Source organism: Dipteris shenzhenensis, chromosome 20 (genome assembly GCF_047967505.1).
Source record: "Dipteris shenzhenensis isolate YYH24624 ecotype China chromosome 20, Dip_SZ_1.0, whole genome shotgun sequence".
Classification (NCBI taxonomy): domain Eukaryota; kingdom Viridiplantae; phylum Streptophyta; class Polypodiopsida; order Gleicheniales; family Dipteridaceae; genus Dipteris; species Dipteris shenzhenensis.
In genome coordinates this window covers 19,189,179-19,210,219 of record NC_141615.1, presented here as the reverse complement: position 1 = coordinate 19,210,219, position 21,041 = coordinate 19,189,179, and the positions used below count along the sequence as shown (strand labels likewise).

General features: G+C 46.8%; 1 protein-coding gene across 2 annotated transcripts in view; it reads left to right on the top strand.

The window, feature by feature from the left end:
* The first annotated feature begins 284 nt into the window (after positions 1-284).
* URED (urease accessory protein D) overlaps positions 285-21,041 on the top strand; it is a 30,009-nt gene continuing 9,252 nt past the window's right edge. Inside the window, exons 1-6 of one of the 2 annotated variants that reach the window (XM_087391804.1) lie at positions 285-678; positions 773-838; positions 949-1,023; positions 1,162-1,206; positions 13,620-13,853; positions 13,989-14,071. In XM_087391804.1, the coding sequence (XP_087247930.1) occupies positions 550-678; positions 773-838; positions 949-1,023; positions 1,162-1,206; positions 13,620-13,853; positions 13,989-14,071 (632 nt within the window). In that variant the 5' untranslated portion in view covers positions 285-549. The remainder of the gene's footprint in view (positions 679-772; positions 839-948; positions 1,024-1,161; positions 1,207-13,619; positions 13,854-13,988; positions 14,072-21,041) is intronic. The other variant, XM_087391805.1, reaches the window with a different exon arrangement.

Here is a 21,041-nt window from a genome sequence, read left to right as displayed (position 1 = left end):
TTCCAACATACATATTAGGGGATTTCAACATTGATTATAGTATCCAAACAAGTAACATGGACAAACTCCACTTGTACATGGAAAAATATAACATGAAACAAGTAACATGGACAAACTCCACTTGTACATGGAAAAATATAACATGAAACAGCTCATTTGTGACCCAACTACAATTCATGGTTCAACATTAGATCACATTTGGACCAACACATTGAACACTAACTCTCTGCTGGTTCACATTACACATATTGGTCAGACCACATTACACATATTACTCCATAATATACACTACATTTCATATACATTAGCGGTATAGCGACCATGGCAGGCCCATTGAATGTAATTCACCTTGTTAAAAGAAAGTAATGAGCTTGGTTCAATTGAGCATTCAGCATCGATTTCTGCCACTCGAACATTTGATATCTATTCAATGCACCCCGATCCACTCTCTCCAACAAAGCAGCTACAGCTCAAGCTCATTAGCTCACTGACATTACGAAGAATTGGCTACTGCATCAATGAGTTAACACTAATGTGTAGAGAATCGTGATGGAAGATGAAGTATTGTTTGCGACTAAGGAATTCACTGGATGCATAGAGATCGAACATGTGGCAGGAAAATCTGTTGCCACACGATTGTTCTCCAAATACCCCCTCAAACTAATTATGCCTTCGAAAGTAAGTTTGGCAGACATATTGGGTTTTGTTCTTTCTCGGTCAGGATGGGTTTCCATGGCTAAGTGATTCAAGATGGTTCACCTTGATGTGGCAGGTTGCGTCGTCCTCTGTGGATGTGGTGTGGATTTATGCTGTTTCCTATGGAGGAGGCTTTGTTTCGGTAAGCAATACTTGTCGCTACAGTTTCACTTGTTTTCTTGTATTTGAAGCATGCATTCCATGCCATAGGCAGGTTTTGAAAGGTCATAAAATTTATCATTTCATGGACAGGGGGATTCTGTTTATCTCAAAGTAAAAGTTGCCACATGCTGCACAGCTGTCTTGACAACTCAAGCATCCACGAAGGTTGCTTAACCAGTTGTATGAGTCAACAAATTCAGTGCAATGTTTCATTGTTTTTGGGCGAATGCAATCTTATTCACAGACAAGTGTAAGACCAAACACTTTCTCAACGTTTTCTATCTCATCTTGTTTGTATTGCAGGTATATAAATCAGTTGATGGACAATTGTGTGAGCAAATGCTTCAGGTATCTCTTTGAATCAGATCTAAAGTACTTGTGGTATATGGGATAAACTGGGAAAGAGTGTTTACTATTCCCTCTCTGACACCTTACAAAGTCAAAATATAGCAATTCTATTCAATGTTTATACCAAGATACGTAATAGAATAAAGCCTGGAAGAGCCGCTCTGATGGACATAATAATGTACTGCCAAATGATTCAATGGTTCTGAAATCAACCTGGGAACCCTAAAACGTGGTCCTGAAGTGTTGAATCCTTCGTTGAATTCACAGCAACTCGAATATTTGGTGGCAATCCTGCCCAATACTTCCTGAGCGAGTTTTTGCTGAAATTTCTTGAAACAGGGCTACCTGCAAATATGCATCCCAAAACCTTTGATTAAAGGACTCCATTGTTTCTCCCTCCTTCATGAGAAGGCCATCCCATGCGATATGGACCTTAGTTTTGTGAGAAACTGCTGATAGAAATACTTTTTGAATTTCTTCCAGGTCTTGGGAGCAGTTTCATCTAACAGTTTGGCACTCCACCATGCATTTTCTGTACCTATAAGGTGTAAACTCACCATTCAGAGCTTTTGATGACTCTTGATAGTTCTCCATACCAAAGACACGTCAAACTGACATATAAACTGCGTAACCTTGTTATCTGCAAGTATGTCCCATCATACGTGACAAAGTGGAGAGATTTTCCTACGTCCTTGAATTTCTTAGCCTTGGAATGCTTTTTGCTTCTGCCTCAATGCTTGCCTTGTGTGGAGTAAGAAGAGGAACAAGAAGAAGATGAAGAGGTCAAAGATGAGCACAAACTACTATTGGGGGTTCTTCGTTTTGCGTTTTCTGTGCTTGGGACTTAAGGATCTATTCTTCGGTGCTGCACTTCTCCCTCTACGTTGGGATTTTTGACGTCTCCTGGGTGAACCTGTTGTAGAGGACGATGAGGGGCTGGCAAAACACTTGCCTTTAGATTTCTTGGGGGAGGTAACTGACAGTGGCTCGGTAGATTTCTCAAGAGTGCCTGCTTCAAAAAGATGCTGGAATCAGGGTTTTTGCTTCAAGAATTCATTTCCCTAGATTCTGGCTTTGACAAAATCTTCGTCAAGATCATCCGCTGGTACCTCAGGTTCCTTCTTGCTGGGCAGCCTAGTGCTCAAACTTCCATGTTCTCCTAATCATGCCATCTGGATAGTCAATAGCTGCAACAACAGAACACAAGGAGACCCCCTCTGGATGTGCCAGGTCATGACGTTTAAACAAAAATACATACTGGTCACATATTGCCACCTGAGTCAGGGGGAACAACTCCTTGTGGCTTGAGGTCCTGCTTGAAAGCTTGCCTTTATTACAAGACTACTTCGCCACTGCACCTGTCCGGCAGGTCCCGCTGCTACATACAAGCAAGCAAGCCTCCATATGGAACCAGAAAGTGGCTGGCAGCACAACTTGCCTCGTGCTAGTAGAAGGCTGGAATAAACGACGTGGCTGCTGCAGAACCGTCCTATTGCTCACTAGTCCCCTCACGGATTCTTTGAGGACATTGCCGCCGATAGTGACCTTTTTGGCCACACTGGTTACCTGTACGTGAGGCCTTGAGTGCTTCTTGTTCCTCAACTGTCAACTTCTTCTTTTCTTTCTACTCAACTGCTAAAGCCTTATGTTGACCATCTTAGGTACAATCTACAAATCCCTGCTCCTGGTCGAGCACCGTTGGGACCAATTCCTCCAAGCTCAACGTATTCATCCTTCCACTGGTTATCAAGGAGGAATAGAATGCACCGTACTGAGAAGATAGTTGGGACAGCAATGTTATGGCCATGTCCTTGGAAGATATCTGCTTCCCCACCTAGAGGATCTCTCGTTGAAGTTCCCGTAACTTGTTGATGTGCTCCTGTATCAACAATCTCATCTGGACTTCCAAAAAGACCCTCTTCATGGGAGAGGTTCGATTGTACAGGGACGCCAAATGCTCCCAGATACTTTTGGCCACTGTCATATGCTTCACATGATTACATGAGGAGTACAGTTTAACAATATGAACGACCTTACCCTTAGATTGACACGGTCCCACAGCTGAGACAGGGTCTCATCCTCCTTCATCTGCAAGACCCCAAGGTTGGATGCAAGGGGATCAGGACTGTCAGCTCCCACCAATATGAAGTCTGCCAAATCATAAGAGTGTAGCACAGACTCTATCATGACCCGCTAGACACCGTAATTGAAGCCATCCAATTGACGCTCGATCGGGAAGGTGGGCAAAACTGTAATTTTGGCCTTGGTCTCTACTATCTCAGCCAGGTAGACATGTCAGAGTGAGGAGAGAGTCGAACTGGAAGAGAGAATGGATGGGAAAGAAGTTAGAGAAGGGGAGTGCTGGAAAAAGGAGAGGAGAGGGCTGAAGAAGATGACGAGGCTTGGGGCCTATGTACCTTCACACCTTCTCTGTCCCTACCCTCGAGAACTCTCCTTTCGAATCTGAAAACACCTTTCAACGACATGCCTTTGTTGACACCTGTACGATCCACACCTTTGCACACTCCTCACAAAACACCTCCGAATAGCAGCCCTAAAACTTGCTTTTAGTTTGCACTCCCTCCACTCCTCAGGTCTCTAGACAACTGTGGCTCTGATACCATGTGAGAAGTGTAGCCGATCTCGAGAGAAATGGAGAGAGAGAGAGAGAGAGAGAGAGAGAGAGAGAGAGAGCCAACCTCACACACAATTGAGAAGGAGAGGAGAAAGCACAAGAGACTGCAAGGGATATCAGGACAAAAGCCCTGTCCAGTGGGGAAAACCTCTGCTGTATAGATAGGCACAACTGCTCCCGAAGAGATGCAACAAGTGAGGGAAGGGGGGCCTATGTATAGGCAGCTCCCCCCTCCCTAGTCGGCTGACCAAATGGACGACCCCTGCCCTAGGTGGGCCGACCCCTACAGCCCATGGGGGCTGGCACATAGCCCTATAAATGGGCTCCCCCCACTAACATGCACTGACTTGAGGTGGGCTGATCCACTGCCTCCTAGGGCCGCCCCCCTCTCCTACAAATAGGAGCTGCTATGCAGCCCTACAAGGGGCTGTGCCCCTGGCCCTAGAGCTGATTCGCAGTGGCTGACCTGTTAAGACAAGCAATCTCCAAATGCAGAGGCCAGGGCCAAACAAATGACCAGAAGGGCCAAAACTGGCAAATCTCCAAACACAGGAACCAGGGCCAAACAAATGGCCAAAAAGGCCATAACTGGCCGACCAGAACTGGCCGACCTGACCGACCAGAACTGGCCGACCAGATGGGTCAGGCCTATAAAAGGCAGTAGCCCCCTGGCTACTTACACACCTCTTGTTGGAACAGGCTGCTGCACACCTGCGCTCCAGCATTTCTGCCGCCTCTGCCTCCTGTGCCTCCACTCCTGCATCCTCTCCAGCATTCTCTGCCTCCACTCCTGCATCCTCTCCAGCATCCTCTGACTCCACTCCTGCTTCAGCTCCAACATCTCTGCCTCCTCTGCTTCAGCTCCAACATCTCCGCCTTCTCTGTCTCCGCTTCATCATCCTCTCCTGCTGCTGCTCCAGATCAGCATCGACTTATTTCTCTACTGCTGTATTATTTCCTCCAGATCTGCAGCAAACCTTTGCTCTTCTGGCAATAGGTTGCTGACCCAGATCTGGTTCAGTTCCAGCTCGTGGAGCTAGTGCAGAGCCCACTTCAGTTGGCTGTTCTGGAGGACTGCTGTTTGCTCCCTCCACAGTTTCTTTCTCAGATATCTCTTATCTTGTATTGAGTTCCTTTGGTGATATATATTTCTTCTTCAGCTATCATTAGTCTGCAGTGTTGTTTTATTTGTCTCCAAGTACTTTCTTTATATGGTATTAGAGCAAGGTGTGCCTATCGACACCTGAGCCTTGACCTGGAAAGCTTGGAAGATAGATGATCAACTGAAGATGTCTTCTCCTTCTTCCCCGAAGCGATCTCAGCCTGAATCGACCTCTATTCAACCACCAACTTTGTCATATGTCGAGAGAGAGTCTGCAAGGATCAAAGGTGATGAATACCTCTCCAAACTCTTTAAAGAATTTGCTGAATTTCAGAAATGGAAGGAACTTGAAGCAGGTATCCGCACACCCTGTGCTTCTTCTTCTCCACGTTTTTCTCCGATACGTCAACAAGGACCTCTATTCAACTCGGAAGAAGCAGAGCAACATTTCAAGTTCGGTGCCGACGAAGAACAAGTATACCCTGATGAAAGAGGACAGGCCGGCATGAGGACAATGGATTATTCGACAATGCCTATCCCACAAGAATGAGTGCAAGGTATGTTGCCCTATTCCCTTGGTGCAACTCCGTCTGTTATGCAAGGCATAGGAACGAGTAATCACGAGGACACAGATCCATACATGCATGTGAACACTCGTAGACAAGAAAGGAGAAATGCGTCAGACAATGAGTTTGCTTTCGGTTCTCATTCTTCCTTCCCTCCCATCCCTCTCATATCTTCTGCTCCCATCTTTCCTCTAGTGGCTTCTCATCCTCCGTCTTCTCCCATGCCACTGGGCTCCTATAGTTTATTTCCCTCTATCTCTCCGGCTGCCCCTTTTTCCCCTCTCATGTCGTATCCCGCCTCTCATGTTTATCCTTCCCCCTCAGAATCCTTTTGTTCCTCTGGTGGTGCCGTCTCTCCCTCCTTCTCACTCCGCTCCTGTTCTGCCTCTCACGCATCCACCGGTTGCTTCTCCCTATCATTCCCTTTCTTCCTCTCACCCTGTCTCTGCAACAGCCAAACATGCTTTTACTGATATGACTCGTTTTAATGGGTCTAATTATATCACTTGGTCAAATCTCATGCGCCATGTGCTTGATTCTCAAGACCTATGGGAACTCGTTCAAGGTACTGAACCGCAACTTGATCCTCATGTTTATCCTTATCAGGTAGTTCACTCGTGGCGACATCGTAATGCCGCTGCCATTGTCGAAATCATGCAAGGGCTTTTGCCTGAATTTCACTCTCAATTACAACATTTTGACCTTGCCTCTGAGCGATGGGCACATCTCACTCACCGCTATGTGGTCCGAGATCGTACTCGTCGCATCAATCTTGACCAGGATCTCTAGCAATTCCAGATCACTGCCGACGATGATCTTAAGGTCAGACTGGCAGACTACCGGCGGTTAATTGCTGAATTTGCCATAACTGGTCCTCCCAAATCTGAGGATGACCAAGTTACTTTCTTTTTGAACAAACTCCCACCCAAGTATTTTAGTTTTATGCAGCAAATCACTTCTCAACCCTCCCTTCCTACTTTTTATGAGTTCGAATGTCAACTCTTGCGTTATGCTTGTCTCTACTCTCAGGTCCACCAAAAACATAGTGTTCCGCTCTTTTCTCCGGGATTCAAAAAGATCAACTCAGCTCTGGGAAGCCCTCTCCCACTACTGACTCCAATAACTCCTCTGGTATTAAACCCGCCTGGCACAACCTTCCCAAAAAGAACCGGTTTTGTCAGCATTGCCAGAAAGTTGGGCATGTTGATGACGAATGTCGCTCCAAAGCCAAAGGCATTCTCCCAGAGCCCCTCACCACGACTCCTCTGCCACCTCATTGGCACCCTAGGAGTGGTCCTCCTCTACCTAACGCTGGCCCTTGGAGACCACAGGGCCATGTCACTAATCATTTCACCCCATCCCCTCCCTTCATCACTCCCGAAGGCCTGTCTGACTGGTCCACTGGAGATTCTCTAGACTTCAATTCTCAAGCCTTGACCCATATCACCGAGCTTGACTCCTCCCCATCCATATCTGGATCAGCTTTTCATACTCTTCCATGTGGCCCTAAAGCTCCTTGGATTGTGGATAGTGGAGCCACTCATCATATGACCCCTCATCGTGATCTCTTCATTTCTCGCCAACCGGCAACAGGGGGAGTCCGTTGTGGCAATAACTCTGTCGCTCCTATTCGTGGCGTTGGTCCAATCACATTTGATACCGACAAAGGCCCCAGTCTTGCTGAGTTGGATCAAGTGCGTTATGTCCCCCAATTAGGGGTCAATCTTCTTTCTGTCCATCAACTTTGCCTTCTTGGCCGCGCGGTGCTATTTACAAAGATGCATGTCGAAATCATAGATGAGACATCGGGACTCCTTTTAGCTCGGGGTGAAGCCCAACCTCATGGTCTGTACCTCATGACACAATTTCTTGCCACTTACTTCCTTCACGAGCGTGGTATCCAACGCCATCTTACATCTCCCAATTCGCCCTCCCAAAATGCTCGTGTGGAAAGGAGACAGCGCACAGTCATGAACATGGCATGCTCCATGCTTTTTGCAGCCGAGTTGCCCGAACGTCTTTGGCCAGAAGCCGTGAACACTTCTGTCTATCTCCTTAATCGTTGCCCTACTGAGCCCATCCCAAACATGACGCCTTTTGAGGCTTTCTATGGCTACCGACCCTCTATTTCTCATATCCGCATCTTTGGATGCCGCGCGTACTCATACTCCCAATGATACTCGCGGTAAACTAGAACCTCGTGCTGAACTTCTACTTCTCGTTGGCTACTCAGCGGAAGCCAAAGCTTATCGCTTATTTGATCCTCGCACAAACAAAGTTTTGGTTCGCCGTGATGTGGTCTTCAATGAAAGAGATGTTCTAAAAAATTCCTCTATTCTCCCTGCTGATCACGCACCTACTCCCGTTCCCCCCGAAACCTCTTTCTCTCCCCCGAAACTTCTTTCTCTCCCCCCGAAACTTCTTTCTCTCCACCCATTGCTTCTCCCGTTCCTCGATCCTCTTGTCACCGCTGCCACGCTGGTATCGACAAACTATGAAGGATTACGGGATTGTTCCCTTAGAACTTCCTCCTCCCGGTTTTCGATGCTCTACCCGGACAGCTTCTTCCACTACCACTGCCTCCATTTTTACCACAGCCTATATCGTACATTCTGAACCTGCCACTTGGTAGGAGGCAGTTCAACATTCTGAGTGGCATCGTGCCATGGAACAGGAGCTTGAGAGCATTGATCGCAATGAGACCTGGATTTTGGTCGATAGACCCAGTCACAAAAAGGTCATAGGAACAAAGTGGATCTTCCGAACAAAACTCAAAGCAGATGGAACACTGGACAAGTACAAAGCTCGCTTAGTAGTGCAAGGATTTCACCAAAAACATGGTATCGATTATGAGGAAACCTTTGCACCTACTGCTCGATTAACATCCTTTCGCCTTCTCCTCGCCCTAGCGGCTCATCACAGCTGGTCTATCTATCAGATGGATGTCAAGAGTGCTTTCTCAATGGCTACCTCGATGAGGAAGTCTATGTGGCTCCCCCACGAGGTTTTTCTCCTTCTGGCCATGAAAATAAGGTATTCCGTCTCCGCAAAGATCTTTATGGGCTTAAACAAGCACCTCGGTCCTGGTTCCACCGAATAGACACTTTCCTCAAAACTAATGGGTTTCATTCCACTCCTTTTGATCTGAACTTATATATACATTAATCTTCAGAGGGGGTCTGCTTTATCTTACTTTACGTGGATGATCTTTTGCTTTTGGGCTCTACCCCCACCACACTTTAATTCATTAAAACACAACTCAGCACCACATTCGAGATGACCGATCTCGATCTTCTCTCCTATTTCTTGGGCATGGAAGTTGTCCAGCATTCTGGTGATATCTTTGTTTCTCAACAGAAATATGCTCTTCAACTCCTTGATCAGATCATCCCCCACGAGCCTAAGCCAGCTGCCACTCCTTTGGATCCCACAATCAAGCTCTCAAAGGACTTGGAGTCTCCTCCCTTTGATGAACATCTCTATCGTCAGGTTGTTGGCAAGCTGTTTTGGCTCATTCACACTCGTCCGGATCTTTCTTTCTCAGTTTCTATTCTTAGTCAATACTTTAATGAACCCAAGCAACTCATTGGCATGCATGTATTCGTATCTTGCGGTTCATACGTGGTACTTACTCTTATAGTTTACATTTCAGACCAGGACTAACACTACAGGGATACACTGATTCCGACTGGGCTGGCGACTTGGACAATCGCCGTTCTCATGGCGGCTACATTTTCTTGTTCGGCTCGGCACCTGTTTCTTGGTCTAGCCGTAAACAAGAAACTATTGCTGGATCTTCTACTGAGGCTGAATACCGGGCCTTGTATGATTGTACCACAGAGGCCATATATCTCCGGCAGTTTTTGGCAGAGCTACACTTTCCTTGTACTGAACCAACGGTCCTCTACGTCGACAACAAAAGTGCCATCGCTCTCGCCGGCAATCCCATTTTCTCCAACCGCACCAAACATGTTGGCGTACACTTTCATTTTACTCGTGAGCAAGTGGAATTGGGTACTATTTGATTGATATATGTTCCAGCTGTTGATAATCGTGTTGACATTCTTACCAAGCCGGTTAACCGACCTATTCTTGAGCATCTTAGCCCACGGCTTGGGATTGGTGCACCACCTCCTTCTCCTTAGCAGTGCTTGAGGAAGTGAACAAATCCCCTGCGAGGGCACTCCTTAAGCACCTCTCTTTTTGTACTTTATGATTGTACCATCACTACTGGGCATTTAGCGAAGATGAAAATCTACTTTGTAGGCATCTCCATCTAAATGAAAACCCTCTGTTTAAAAAAAATAAAAAAAAGGGCTGATGAAGAAGATAGATCACCCTTGGAACCATTTTTTGATTACCCCTGGAACCATTCTACCTCGGACATTGAGAGGGGGTGTTAAGACAAGCAATCTCCAAATGCAGAGGCCAGGGCCAAACATATGGCCAGAAAGGCCAAAACTGGCAAATCTCCAAACACAGGAACCAGGGCCAAACAAATGGCCAAAAAGGCCATAACTGGCTGACCAGAACTGGCCGACCAGATCTGGCCGACCAGAATTGGCCGACCAGATGGGTCAGGCCTATAAAAGGCAGTAGCCCTCTAGCTACTTACACACCTCTTGTTGGAACAGGCTGCTGCACACCTGCGCTCCAGCATTTCTGCCGCCTCTGCCTCCTGTGCCTCCACTCCTGCATCCTCTCCAGCATTCTCTGCCTCCACTCCTGCATCTTCTCCAGCATCCTCTGACTCCACTCCTGCTTCAGCTCCAACATCTCTGCCTCCTCTGCTTCAGCTCCAACATCTCTGCCTTCTCTGTCTCCACTTCATCATCCTCTCCTGCTGCTGCTCCATATTAGCATCGACTTATTTCTCTACTGCTGTATTATTTCCTCCAGATCTGCAGCAAACCTTTGCTCTTCTGGCAATAGGTTGCTGACCCAGATCTGGTTCAGTTCCAGCTAGTGGAGCTAGTGCAGAGCCCACTTCAGTTGGCTGTTCTGGAGGACTGCTGTTTGCTCCCTCCACAGTTTCTTTCTCAGATATCTCTTATCTTGTATTGAGTTCCTTTGGTGATATATATTTCTTCTTCAGCTATCATTAGTCTTCAGTGTTGTTTTATTTGTCTCCAAGTACTTTCTTTATATGACCCCTACTACCCTCTAACAGGGCTGCCACGCAGCCTATAAGGGCTGGCCCCCTGCCCTCCAATGGCTGACCAGCAGTTTGGCCCACTTCTGCCTACGAAAGACCTCCAAGGGCCTGGACTGCAGCACCATAGGGTAACCAAACTTACCCTCCAGATGCACATTGCGCCACAATCGGGGCAAACCCATGGCCACCAACAAGCCTAGAGGACCCCTAGGTGGGGCCTCCATAGTGGACATGTCTGCCTAATCCTACTCTATGCTCACGGGGGGCGGCACACCCACAACAAAGGCCCTCACTCAGTCCTACCTAACCACTCACGGGGCGGGCACACCCACAAGCAAGGCCTCTCTCTCTCTCTCTCTCTCTCTCTCTCTCTCTCTCTCTCTCTCTCTCTCTACAATGTGACATCAGGAGATGTTGACCTCCAACACTCTCACCCCCCTTTATGTAGTCCCCCTCTCTTGTCTGTGCCTCATCCATCACTTCTTCCGACTACAGGGTTGTTTTCAACATCAGTCATGTGAGGCCCTGTCGAAAACTTCATTCTTATTCCCCTCCCTTCCTCCCACTCCATCCTTCTCCCTTGCCCCCACTTCCTTCTAGCCCCCCCCCCCCCCCCCCCCCCCCCTTCCGCGGCTATTTTTCCTTCCCTTCCATCACCCTACCCTACCCTCCTCTCCACCAATGCTACCCACCTCGAGGTTGCCTCTCCAGGGCCAAGAGGGCGGTAAGGCTAGGTTCACTCCCTACCTCTCCCTCCTCGACTTCCTACTTTCTGACGTAAGTGCACCATTCCATTGCAGGACAATCCCTTATATGATAAGTTTTGCTGGGTTTGGGCCGTGAAACCACATGGATGTTCCTCGAACTATCCCCATAGTCTGGAGGTTTTTGTCATTTGTATTCGCCTTGAAAAAGAGGGGGTGCTAGGGACTTGGGTAGCAAGGTCCAACGGTCAACCCAGCTTGGGGTTTCGTCTTTGCTAGAGTAGGTGATGAGGTGTGGTCTCTATAGACTTTTGATTGGATTTTTAGGGATCAGATATCGTTTATGGGTTGATGGCTAGGAGCTATGGGGAGCACCAAGTGGATCATGTATGGGGATAAGGAAAAGTGTGAGATGACCTTGAAAAGCAATTTATGCCACATGGTATTCTACAATGCACTCCTAGGGCAGTTGGTCATCAGTGGTTAGGAAGTTTTAGCTAGATTTTCTTGGCGGATGATCGTACTCAATCTACTTCTCTATGAGTGGTAGGCTTGTTTAGATTTGGGATTATTTCCATCTAATACTCATTCGTGCAGTTCCTTCCACTAGAGGGAAGATAGCGAGACAACCGCTTTTCCGTAACTCCTTCGTACCGTATTAGGGTGTTACCCTTGGCTGTAACATGTGTAAACGTAGGGAGGAAGTTATACTTCTTTAAACATCCTTAAATGAAGAAAAAGGAACATAAAGGGGGTGGAGAGGAAGGGGGAGGACAAGGCACAGGAAAGGAATGGGGGATAGTGATAGGAAGGCAAATAAATGGGTGATGACAAAAAGGGAGGCTGTTATTTAGCTCCAACCACAAACTGCCATGTGTAGAGTTGACATTGGCTGCAAGCGTCCTAAGCCCTATCCTATAATTGTGGTTAAGCCTTAGAACTCCCAAAAGCCACAAGAGAGAGGGTCTAATGGGGTTCATTGTCCTCTATATATTCAAGGCATACCAAGGCCACACGGGGTGTGTGGGATAAAGTGCCCAAATGCCACATATCGAGATCACACAAGGCCGTCCTTCCATAATCTCAATGAACCCATAGGGTCTCTACGTGCCAATAAGAGGTTGGGCCACACTTGCTTTAACCACCCCCATGGATCAACATCGAAGGTGTGGGAATTCAACGTGGATTTAACTCTAGCACATAGCACGAGGTACACAATTGCCTCAACACACGAGTAACTAAAACATGGGTAGTTATTGGCCATCGAGAACTTGCCACATGGCACATTATGCTAACTATTTGACACATGAGCCAGCTGACATCAACATCAATTGTCACGCATGAGCCATCAGTTCCCATGAATGTTGCCAATAATCTTGTTGCATTGCCAGTCTGACGTAGGCTACCACCCCATACCAACCTATCCAAAGCAACCCACAGCTCGATTGACCCACCTGCCCATTGCTGCGTGGTGCCACCTTTGCGAGTAGAGAGCAAACAAGATTTGATACTTTGTAAATCACCGACTACATATTGCCACGTGTAAAGGTGATTATTGGCTGTGGGGTCCAATTCTCATCCCATAAGCATGCCTAGCAAAAGCTCCCAAAGAATCCCAAGAGGGATGCTCTAAGGGAGCACAATGTCCTCTATTTACTCAAGGCGTACCAAGGCCACACTTTGTTTATGGGACTAAAATCTCCCAATGCCACGTGTCAATAGCATGTAAGCGCCTTTTATGCCCTCTTTCCATACTAATACCAATGGTTCAATAAGGTCTCTATGTGCCCATGAGGGATTGGGCCACACATTCTTCAACAAGGGCAAGGTGGAAATTTGAAGGTGCTAGTTGATAGAGAGCATTTAGGTGAGAGGAGGGGAAGGGCTGCAATAGAAGGGAGAAGGGACTTTTGCAGAAATTTGGAACTTGATATGCAAACCATTGTAATTAAATTGTTTTATATCATTTGATTTCGGCTTCTAGATAACGTAGACTAGTGCTTTGTGTATGATTTATTAAATATTACTCTCAATTTTTGGAAAATTTCCTTTCACTTGGCTAAGGGGCAGTTAAATTGGGATCAACAGTGTATTGTCAAGAGAGTGAACACAATTTGTAAGCGGAAGCTTTGTGATCGTATGATCATTGGATGTGTTTACTTCTACTTTGCAAATTGTAATTCATTCAGAATATCCATATGCTATGCCCGGGCAATCTATTATTGATTATGACTTGTTAACACTGTATCAGGTTTCTATTGAGAGCAAGGGTATCTTTGTATTCCTTCCAGACCCAGTGACTTGCTTCTCAGCTGCCAAATACAAGCAATTTCAAGCTTTTAGTTTGGCTATAGATGCAAACATGGTGCTTGTGGATTGGTGTACAAGTGGGCGACGGGAGCGTGGTGAAGTTTGGTCCTTTGATATGTACAGAAGCACCAATCAAGTTTTCCTTGATGGAAAAGGACCTTTGTTCCTAGATTCGGTAGTATGCTGGAGTTTTCCTTTTTCCTTAGTTCCTAGATTGGTACTCATCTGTATGCTGAAGTTTTCCAAGGTATTATTTGCTGCATCCAGAAACTTTGCAGCAATCCCTTGTACTTAGTTTCATATTTGTTAGATGTGTCTTGAGAATGGGGCTGGTCACACAATCTTGAGGCGAATGCAACCATTTCAAGTTGTAGCAATGGTGCTTGTATATGGGTAAGGATCTTTTACTTTCTTTTGTCTTCTAATAATGATGTTGCAAAAGTGAAGTTTTACTGACTTTTAATCATGCTTGATTTATCGAGTTGAAGTCAATAAGTAATCAAAGATTTTTTGACTTCGTTTGGATTGAGACAACATATTTTTCTAAAAGATCTTGTAAGCATAGGTGAAACAATATTAAGGAGACTCAGCATGGGTCCAGAGCTGTAGCTCTACTCATTGTGTTAGAATAGGTTTAGACAAGTCTTACAAGTACTTGTAAGTGCCCCTGTCATCTTCCCCAGTAAGTGTACTACTTTGAACTTCCTCTGCGATTGGAGGTAAGGTGGGGTCTTCTCCCAAAAAAAGGAATAATCACGGATCTAAGGTCGATTAGCTTTTAGTAAGCACACATCGCAAATGTAGCAGAATAGAAACACGTAATCAAAAGAAATGGAAAAATACAGGTGGATACATCTTTGGGTCCTGATCTATAAAGGGCTGTAAAATTTCCTCCGTTGCTTAAACGGTTGACTTAACAATAAAGTGCCCTCGTATGTGTCAAGGATGCATGCATATTCAACTGCCCATCTGGCATTTGCAGATGGGGATCTTTTGAATTCAAGAGATATCTCTTCCCTCTCATCCTTTCTTGGCAGGGAAAGGACTGCCACGTGGGCAGATCTAGGATGGCATGCAAGGCTGCCACATGGGCAGCATGGAAGCAAAGGAAGCTGTCTGACGGCTGCGACAGAGGCAGCAGCAGCGTGGAGCAAGAAGACCCTGCAGGGATAGCCAAACTGGGCTTTCAATACCAAGTTCAAGGCCTGCAGACAGACCTGCAGACCAGCACAGGTTCAGGATCAGTCTGGAGCAGAAAGACTGGTCAGAGCAGGCAGAAAACCATCAGCAGACAGGTGCAGTCTGCAAGGCTGTGACATGGCAGCTAGGTGTCATGTTGTGGCAAAGATGTGTCTGCAGATCTGGGTTGTTAAATCTGCACACTAGTTGGTTTCCAGGCCCCACATAAAGGGCCCTAGGGCGGACATTACTTGTTCAGTCTTCCAGATTCCAGGTGCCTTAGATTGGGCTGCCTACACTGCAGCAGGGAGATCCAGAACACCTACGGGAGGTCCTCATGTCAGGCTGACTACACAGCAGCAAGGAAAACATGAATCAAGAGAGACTTGTGCGTCACCATTGGCTGCAGGGACAACAAGAAGGTCAAGGATCATGGAGCAAACAGCGCTTCACCATTGGCTGTCATGGGAGCATAAGGAGGTGTGTTTACTATGCAGCTCACTGAAGCTCTAGGAGAGCACACAGGCTGACAGTGTTTTGAAGGTGCCATGAGGAGGTAGGAGGACAGTCTTGTAGCCATAGGGCTCCACATCTAGGCAGCACCTTGCTGCTAGATGGTGGCACATTGTGCACACCTTTTGTGCAATTTATGTTTGAAACAAAATATATTTATTGTTTCTACTCTCTTGAGCATAGTTCAATAACTATCTGCATCTCTCTCTCTCTCTCTCTCTCTCTCTCTCTCTCTCTCTCTCGGTAGTTTCATCATACACTTATCTTGGGGTCGTCTTTTCCGGACCCACCTTCACTATGAGACCCGCGATGCAGGCACACTTGGGCAGAGGATATGCTTCATTGGCTAGACTAGAGAGACAATGCTTCCGTTCTCACTTTCAGGATCCACGGACCAAAGGGTTGCTTTTTGACTCCTTGGTCCGTCCAGCAGGGATGTTTGGCAGTCCATGCTGGGGGCCAGACTTGTCGGATACAGAGTGGGCTAGGGTGGAGCGGCTACAGGTTCTCATGTTATCACGGATGATCCGTGGTAAGCCATCCGTTCCTCACCAGATCATTCGGGCGGAGTTTGGGTCACCCCCATTATAGCTAGATGCTACATTTCAGGTCATCACGTATCTGCACCGAGTTAGGGAGTATGGGGGTTACACCTCTGGGCGTAGCAGGCTACCTTGGCTAGCATTGTCCTCTTCTATGGCACTTGTAGTAGGAGGAGACCAGAGGTGCTACTGGTATGCACACACAGAGATATGGTTCAAGGGATTGGGGCTCCACATGGACAGACTACCCTCATTCCAGTACAGCATGGATGCTCCGTTTTCTCCCCTCCTATCACACGAGGTCAACCAGGTTATCTGTGAGGATCTACTACAGCTACACACATTTTGGACTTGGCTGGGCCCGAGTGATCTTCCAGTGAAGATGGGCTTCTAGAGAGATCACTTCTTACATATCACAGCGGAGGGTTTCATTGACCCACCAGGGTACACTTAGATTTATTTACCCCACTCAGTGAGGATCTCTCTTGGGCAGTTCTAGGTCTCTTCACATAGACTTCGTATCGAGAGCGGCAGAGTAGAGCGACTACCCAGGGAGAGGTGCCTATGTACTTTGTTTGACATGCAAGAGGTTGAGACAGAGGAGCACTTCATCTTTAGGTGTCCTGTTTACTATGAGATCCGCGGGCGTTTCTACTGCCTCTTCAGAGATAGCTATGGGGTTTTGGATCGGCTCATCTCCTACCCAAACCAACGATGTTTGGCAAGTTTCCTTCATGAGGCACTCAGACTCCGCGAGAGGATACTCCGAGCACGGTGACAGGAGCAGACTTCTTCCTCGGCTGATCCCTCTCATAGTTCTATCATGGAGTTTTTCTAGCCAGATCACATGGACACCCACGGGATGAGGCCTCGACATGACCGTGACTCGGAGCTTGTGACCCGACAGCTCAGACAGAGGGTTGACACACAAATCACACTTGGGGACATCCCCTCCATGTTTAGAGTCGGGTCTTGCCCGACGGGGGTCACAGTAGCCCTGGTTAGACGCAGAGCTATGACTAGGAGACATACCAGGGCTGCACCTTTGAGTGTACGACAGCACTCTATCGCCAGTTTCATGCTCCCATTGCCACATCCACCCTGATGCCTTGATGGTGATGATGGTGATGATGATGATGAGATAGTCAACTACCGACATGACATGAGTATGTTGTATCTAGGATTTAGTACTGACATTCTGCATATTTTGCATTTGCATTGGTGTGGATGCTCATTTAGTAGCTCCACCACCACAGCTCGTTTGTACCAGGTTTTTCACAGTCTCATAGACCCATCGGTCCTCCAAAGACTTTAATAAACTTTCTTTCTTTCTTTCTTTCTATGCACCAATACACACTCTAACGAAAGAATCATATGAAATAGCTGTTGGAATGGTCACCTCCCCTCTGTAAGCCCCCATATGAGGAGAGCATGGGGGGGTGAACCTAGGAAAAGAAAGAGGGAGGCGGCTGCCACATGGGCAGCACCTCACACAAAGAAAGGAGAGTACCTGGCAGAAGGAAGCTTGCCTTGAGGGCAGATCTGGCAGAGAATGGCCAGGTGACTGTCAAGGACAGAGTAGAGCAGATCTGCGCAGCATCTCCATCAAGGAACGAAGGTGCGATGATGTCAGCCACTGTACGGTGGATCTGTACAGGCTGCCGCAGGGTAGTGTATGGAAGGTGTACGGGTAGGACATGGTGCCAGCAAAGGGCTGCAGCATGGTGGGGATCTATGGGTAGGTGTACAGCCTGCAAGAAGGTCTCCAGCAGCAACAAAGGGCAGCCTGGCAGCAGCCCAAAAGGGCTTGGTTAGGGCCCTTAGATAGGGCTGGTTGAGCCAGCCAACCAGATCGACCAGTAGGTCGGCTGGTTAGGGTTGGGCCAGCCAACCAAATTGGCCAGAGGGAGTCGGTTTGTCCCCCTGCTGGGTCGGCCATTTTACAGGGTGGTTTTTGGGCATACGCTTTTACAATCTGCCGCTTTGCAGGGGGCGTTAGACGTAGCAAGCAACCTCCACCTCTGTTTTCCAACATGGTATCAAAGCCATGAGGAAGACTTACTAGTGCTGGAAGCTCGAGGGTGAGAACCTTTGGAAGGAGATCTTGGTTCGAGCTTGTGAATCAACTTCTACGTTTGAAGGACAAGTACCTTTGCGAGAAGGAGGGTGATCCACTTTTAGACAGATATACTCCTTTGGAGCCCTTCATTTCCTCCTCATGGCTGCTAGAATATCCAGTTTCAAGCTTTGGGAATTGGGTAAGCTTGATGGAAGCAACTATCCTCTATGGAAGAGAAGATCCAGAGCCGCTTGGTGGTTCAGATGGTCTTGGAGATAACAACAGGTTTGGAGCTAAGGCCACAGGATATAAAAAATAAGGATGGGGTACTGGTGACACCCGCGGATCTAGTTGTAGTTAGGGATTGGGTACTGCAAAATGTAGAGGCCTTGGCTATAGTTATTGTAATGACAGATATACTCCTCCGGAGCCCTTCATTTCCTCCTCATGGCTGCTAGACTATCCAGTTTCAAGCTTTGGGAATTGGGTAAGCTCAATGGAAGCAACTATCCTCTATGGAAGATGAAGATCCAGAGCTGCTTGGTGGTTCGGATGGTCTTGGAGATAACAACAGGTTTGGAGCTAAGGCCGCAGGATGTCAAAAATAAGGATGGGGTACTGGTGACACCTGCGGGTCTAGTTGTAGTTAGGGATTGGGTACTGTGAAATGTAGAGGCAGTTATTGTAATGACTGTGGACTCGGTCCACCCTGGCATTCACAAAGTTTTCAGCATGGACCACGCTGAAGGATATGTACGAGATCAACCATGTGGCAAGAACCCTCGACCTGGAAACGGAACTCTACAACATAAGGATGGAGGAGGGGGACACGATGGGGCATTACATTAGTGAAACGAAGGTGGTGAGGGATCAACTTTCTGCAGTTGGTCAGCAGACGGATTCGTGAGATTGATAGGCTTTTCCTTGCATGTTCTCCGGGTTTGTAACGACCGTGGTTACAGGACAACAGTTGGTAGTAGTTACTTTTGAGGAGCTAGTGCCTTTGCTTCCATAGGAAGAGCTTGGGAGAGAAATTATGTCGGAATCTAGAACAAGGCCTTTTACACAAGACAAGAACAAGGACGAAGGGAAGGGCAAGCTTGGCAATGGCCAGCTCAACAATAAAAAGAGGAATGATAAACTTGATGATGAGGAGGGCTCTTCATCTAGTGGAAGCAAGAATTGCTTCTACTATGACCAGCTAGGGCATTTTGTGAAGGACTGCAGAAAGAAGGCTGACTAGAAGAGGAAGGAAGGAGTCAAATCAAGAGTTAGAGGAATCAAAACTAGTAGCCAATGTGGTAATATATTCAATGGAACTTTTCTTGGTGACATCTCCAAGTGTTGTTGTGATTAGGTATGTAGATCTTGGTGTACTACGTGTATATTTGACATTGAGAGATGGCTTGATGAGTCAGAGGGACCAAAACCTTTGTGAAGGTGGACAACAATATTTACTCAGATTGTTCTGGAAAAAAGCTTGATATCATTGGCATGAGGGATGTGTCTTTGAGTGAACATAGTCAAATGGATACCAGCACATTTAAGATGGCACTACAGAGGTACACATGGATGCTTTGGGTGCCTCCAGGAGGTACTTGGCTTGTTTTCAAAGCAAGCATGCAAATGGGTGGATTCCTCGGTATGTATATTCTTTGTGCATACATTTATCTGTGACACGTCCCAGCACTCCTAAAATTGCTGACCTGCAAGCAAACACAAGAATACACCAAACATGAGGAATCTGAGCAGGCCGCTCACCACCCAACCATGACACCTACGGGATGCAATCCTGAATCAGGAGATGTCCCCTATGAGCCACGAGCTGAGCTACTGGCACGAACTCCCAACTAGATCTTGACCAGCCTGGTGTACCATACCACGAGGTGGTGCCTAGAGGCCTTGGATCTGTTGCTGGGCCTTGGGCTACGCTAAGATGCAAGTGCACGTCCGCGACTCAATCTAGGATTAGACCTAGCACTAGGGAACTAGACTTGCTCCCCTTGGCTCTCTGAAGACTGAACCTCTGGGCCCCTTTTATAGACCCGGGCCCAATTCTCCAAAAATAGCGAAGACCTCTATCTGGTTCGTACCCTTGCCACTCAACCCGAGATTCAAGCCTGCCTAGCCCTAAGCCTCCCCAGGCTACCTGAGCTAGTCTTGTGTACGCCAGTACACGTCAGATACTAATCCGTGCACATGACATACTTCTCCTCCTCTAAGAACTCACTCCTGAGTTCGCAAGAAAACCGGGCATGTCTTCTGGAGGTTAGGTAATGTCTTCCATGTTGCATCCTCCTCAACATGATCTTTCCACTTGATCTTGTATTCCGTGATAGTTCTATTTTGAATCTGTCTTTCACGAAATTCAAGAATACTCGTAGGTTCATGTGGAATAAAAGTCAAATCTGTAACTTATATTATCTTTTGAGGAGAAACAAGTTGATCATCCGCACCCAGTAACTCTTTCAGTCTACTGACATAAAACACTGGATGTACTTTAACATCAAGAGGCAATTCTAGTTTATATGCAACTGGTCTAATTCTTTTAATAATCTTGAACGGACTGCAGTATTTGGGGGATAGTTTCAGAACCAAACAAGTACTTAGGCTCTTGGATTCCTTGGGAATACGTAAATATACCATCGTCTCTTTAGAGTACTTTCTGGGCGAATGATGTCTATTAGCATGAAATCTATCGTAATCTTGGACACTTCTAATAGACTCCTTGGCAAACTATAACATTTCTTGCGTGTCTTGCAAGAATGTCCTTGCAGCATCATTATTAATTCCCTTGAACCCAACCATAACTGGTGACTTAGGTTGAAACCCGTACATAAGCATAAAAGGACTGTAACCTGTACTTGAATGCTTTGCACTGTTGTAAGCAAATTCAAAATGGGGAGATAATCTTTCCATGAAGACTGTCTCCTAGAAACATATGCCCGAAGCATATCTTCAACCAATTGGTTAACCTTCTCTGTGCTGCCATCGGATTGTACATGATCTGAGGAACTCATACTTAGAGTGGTTTCTAACTTCTCAGAAACAAGTGTCCAAGAGTTACTTG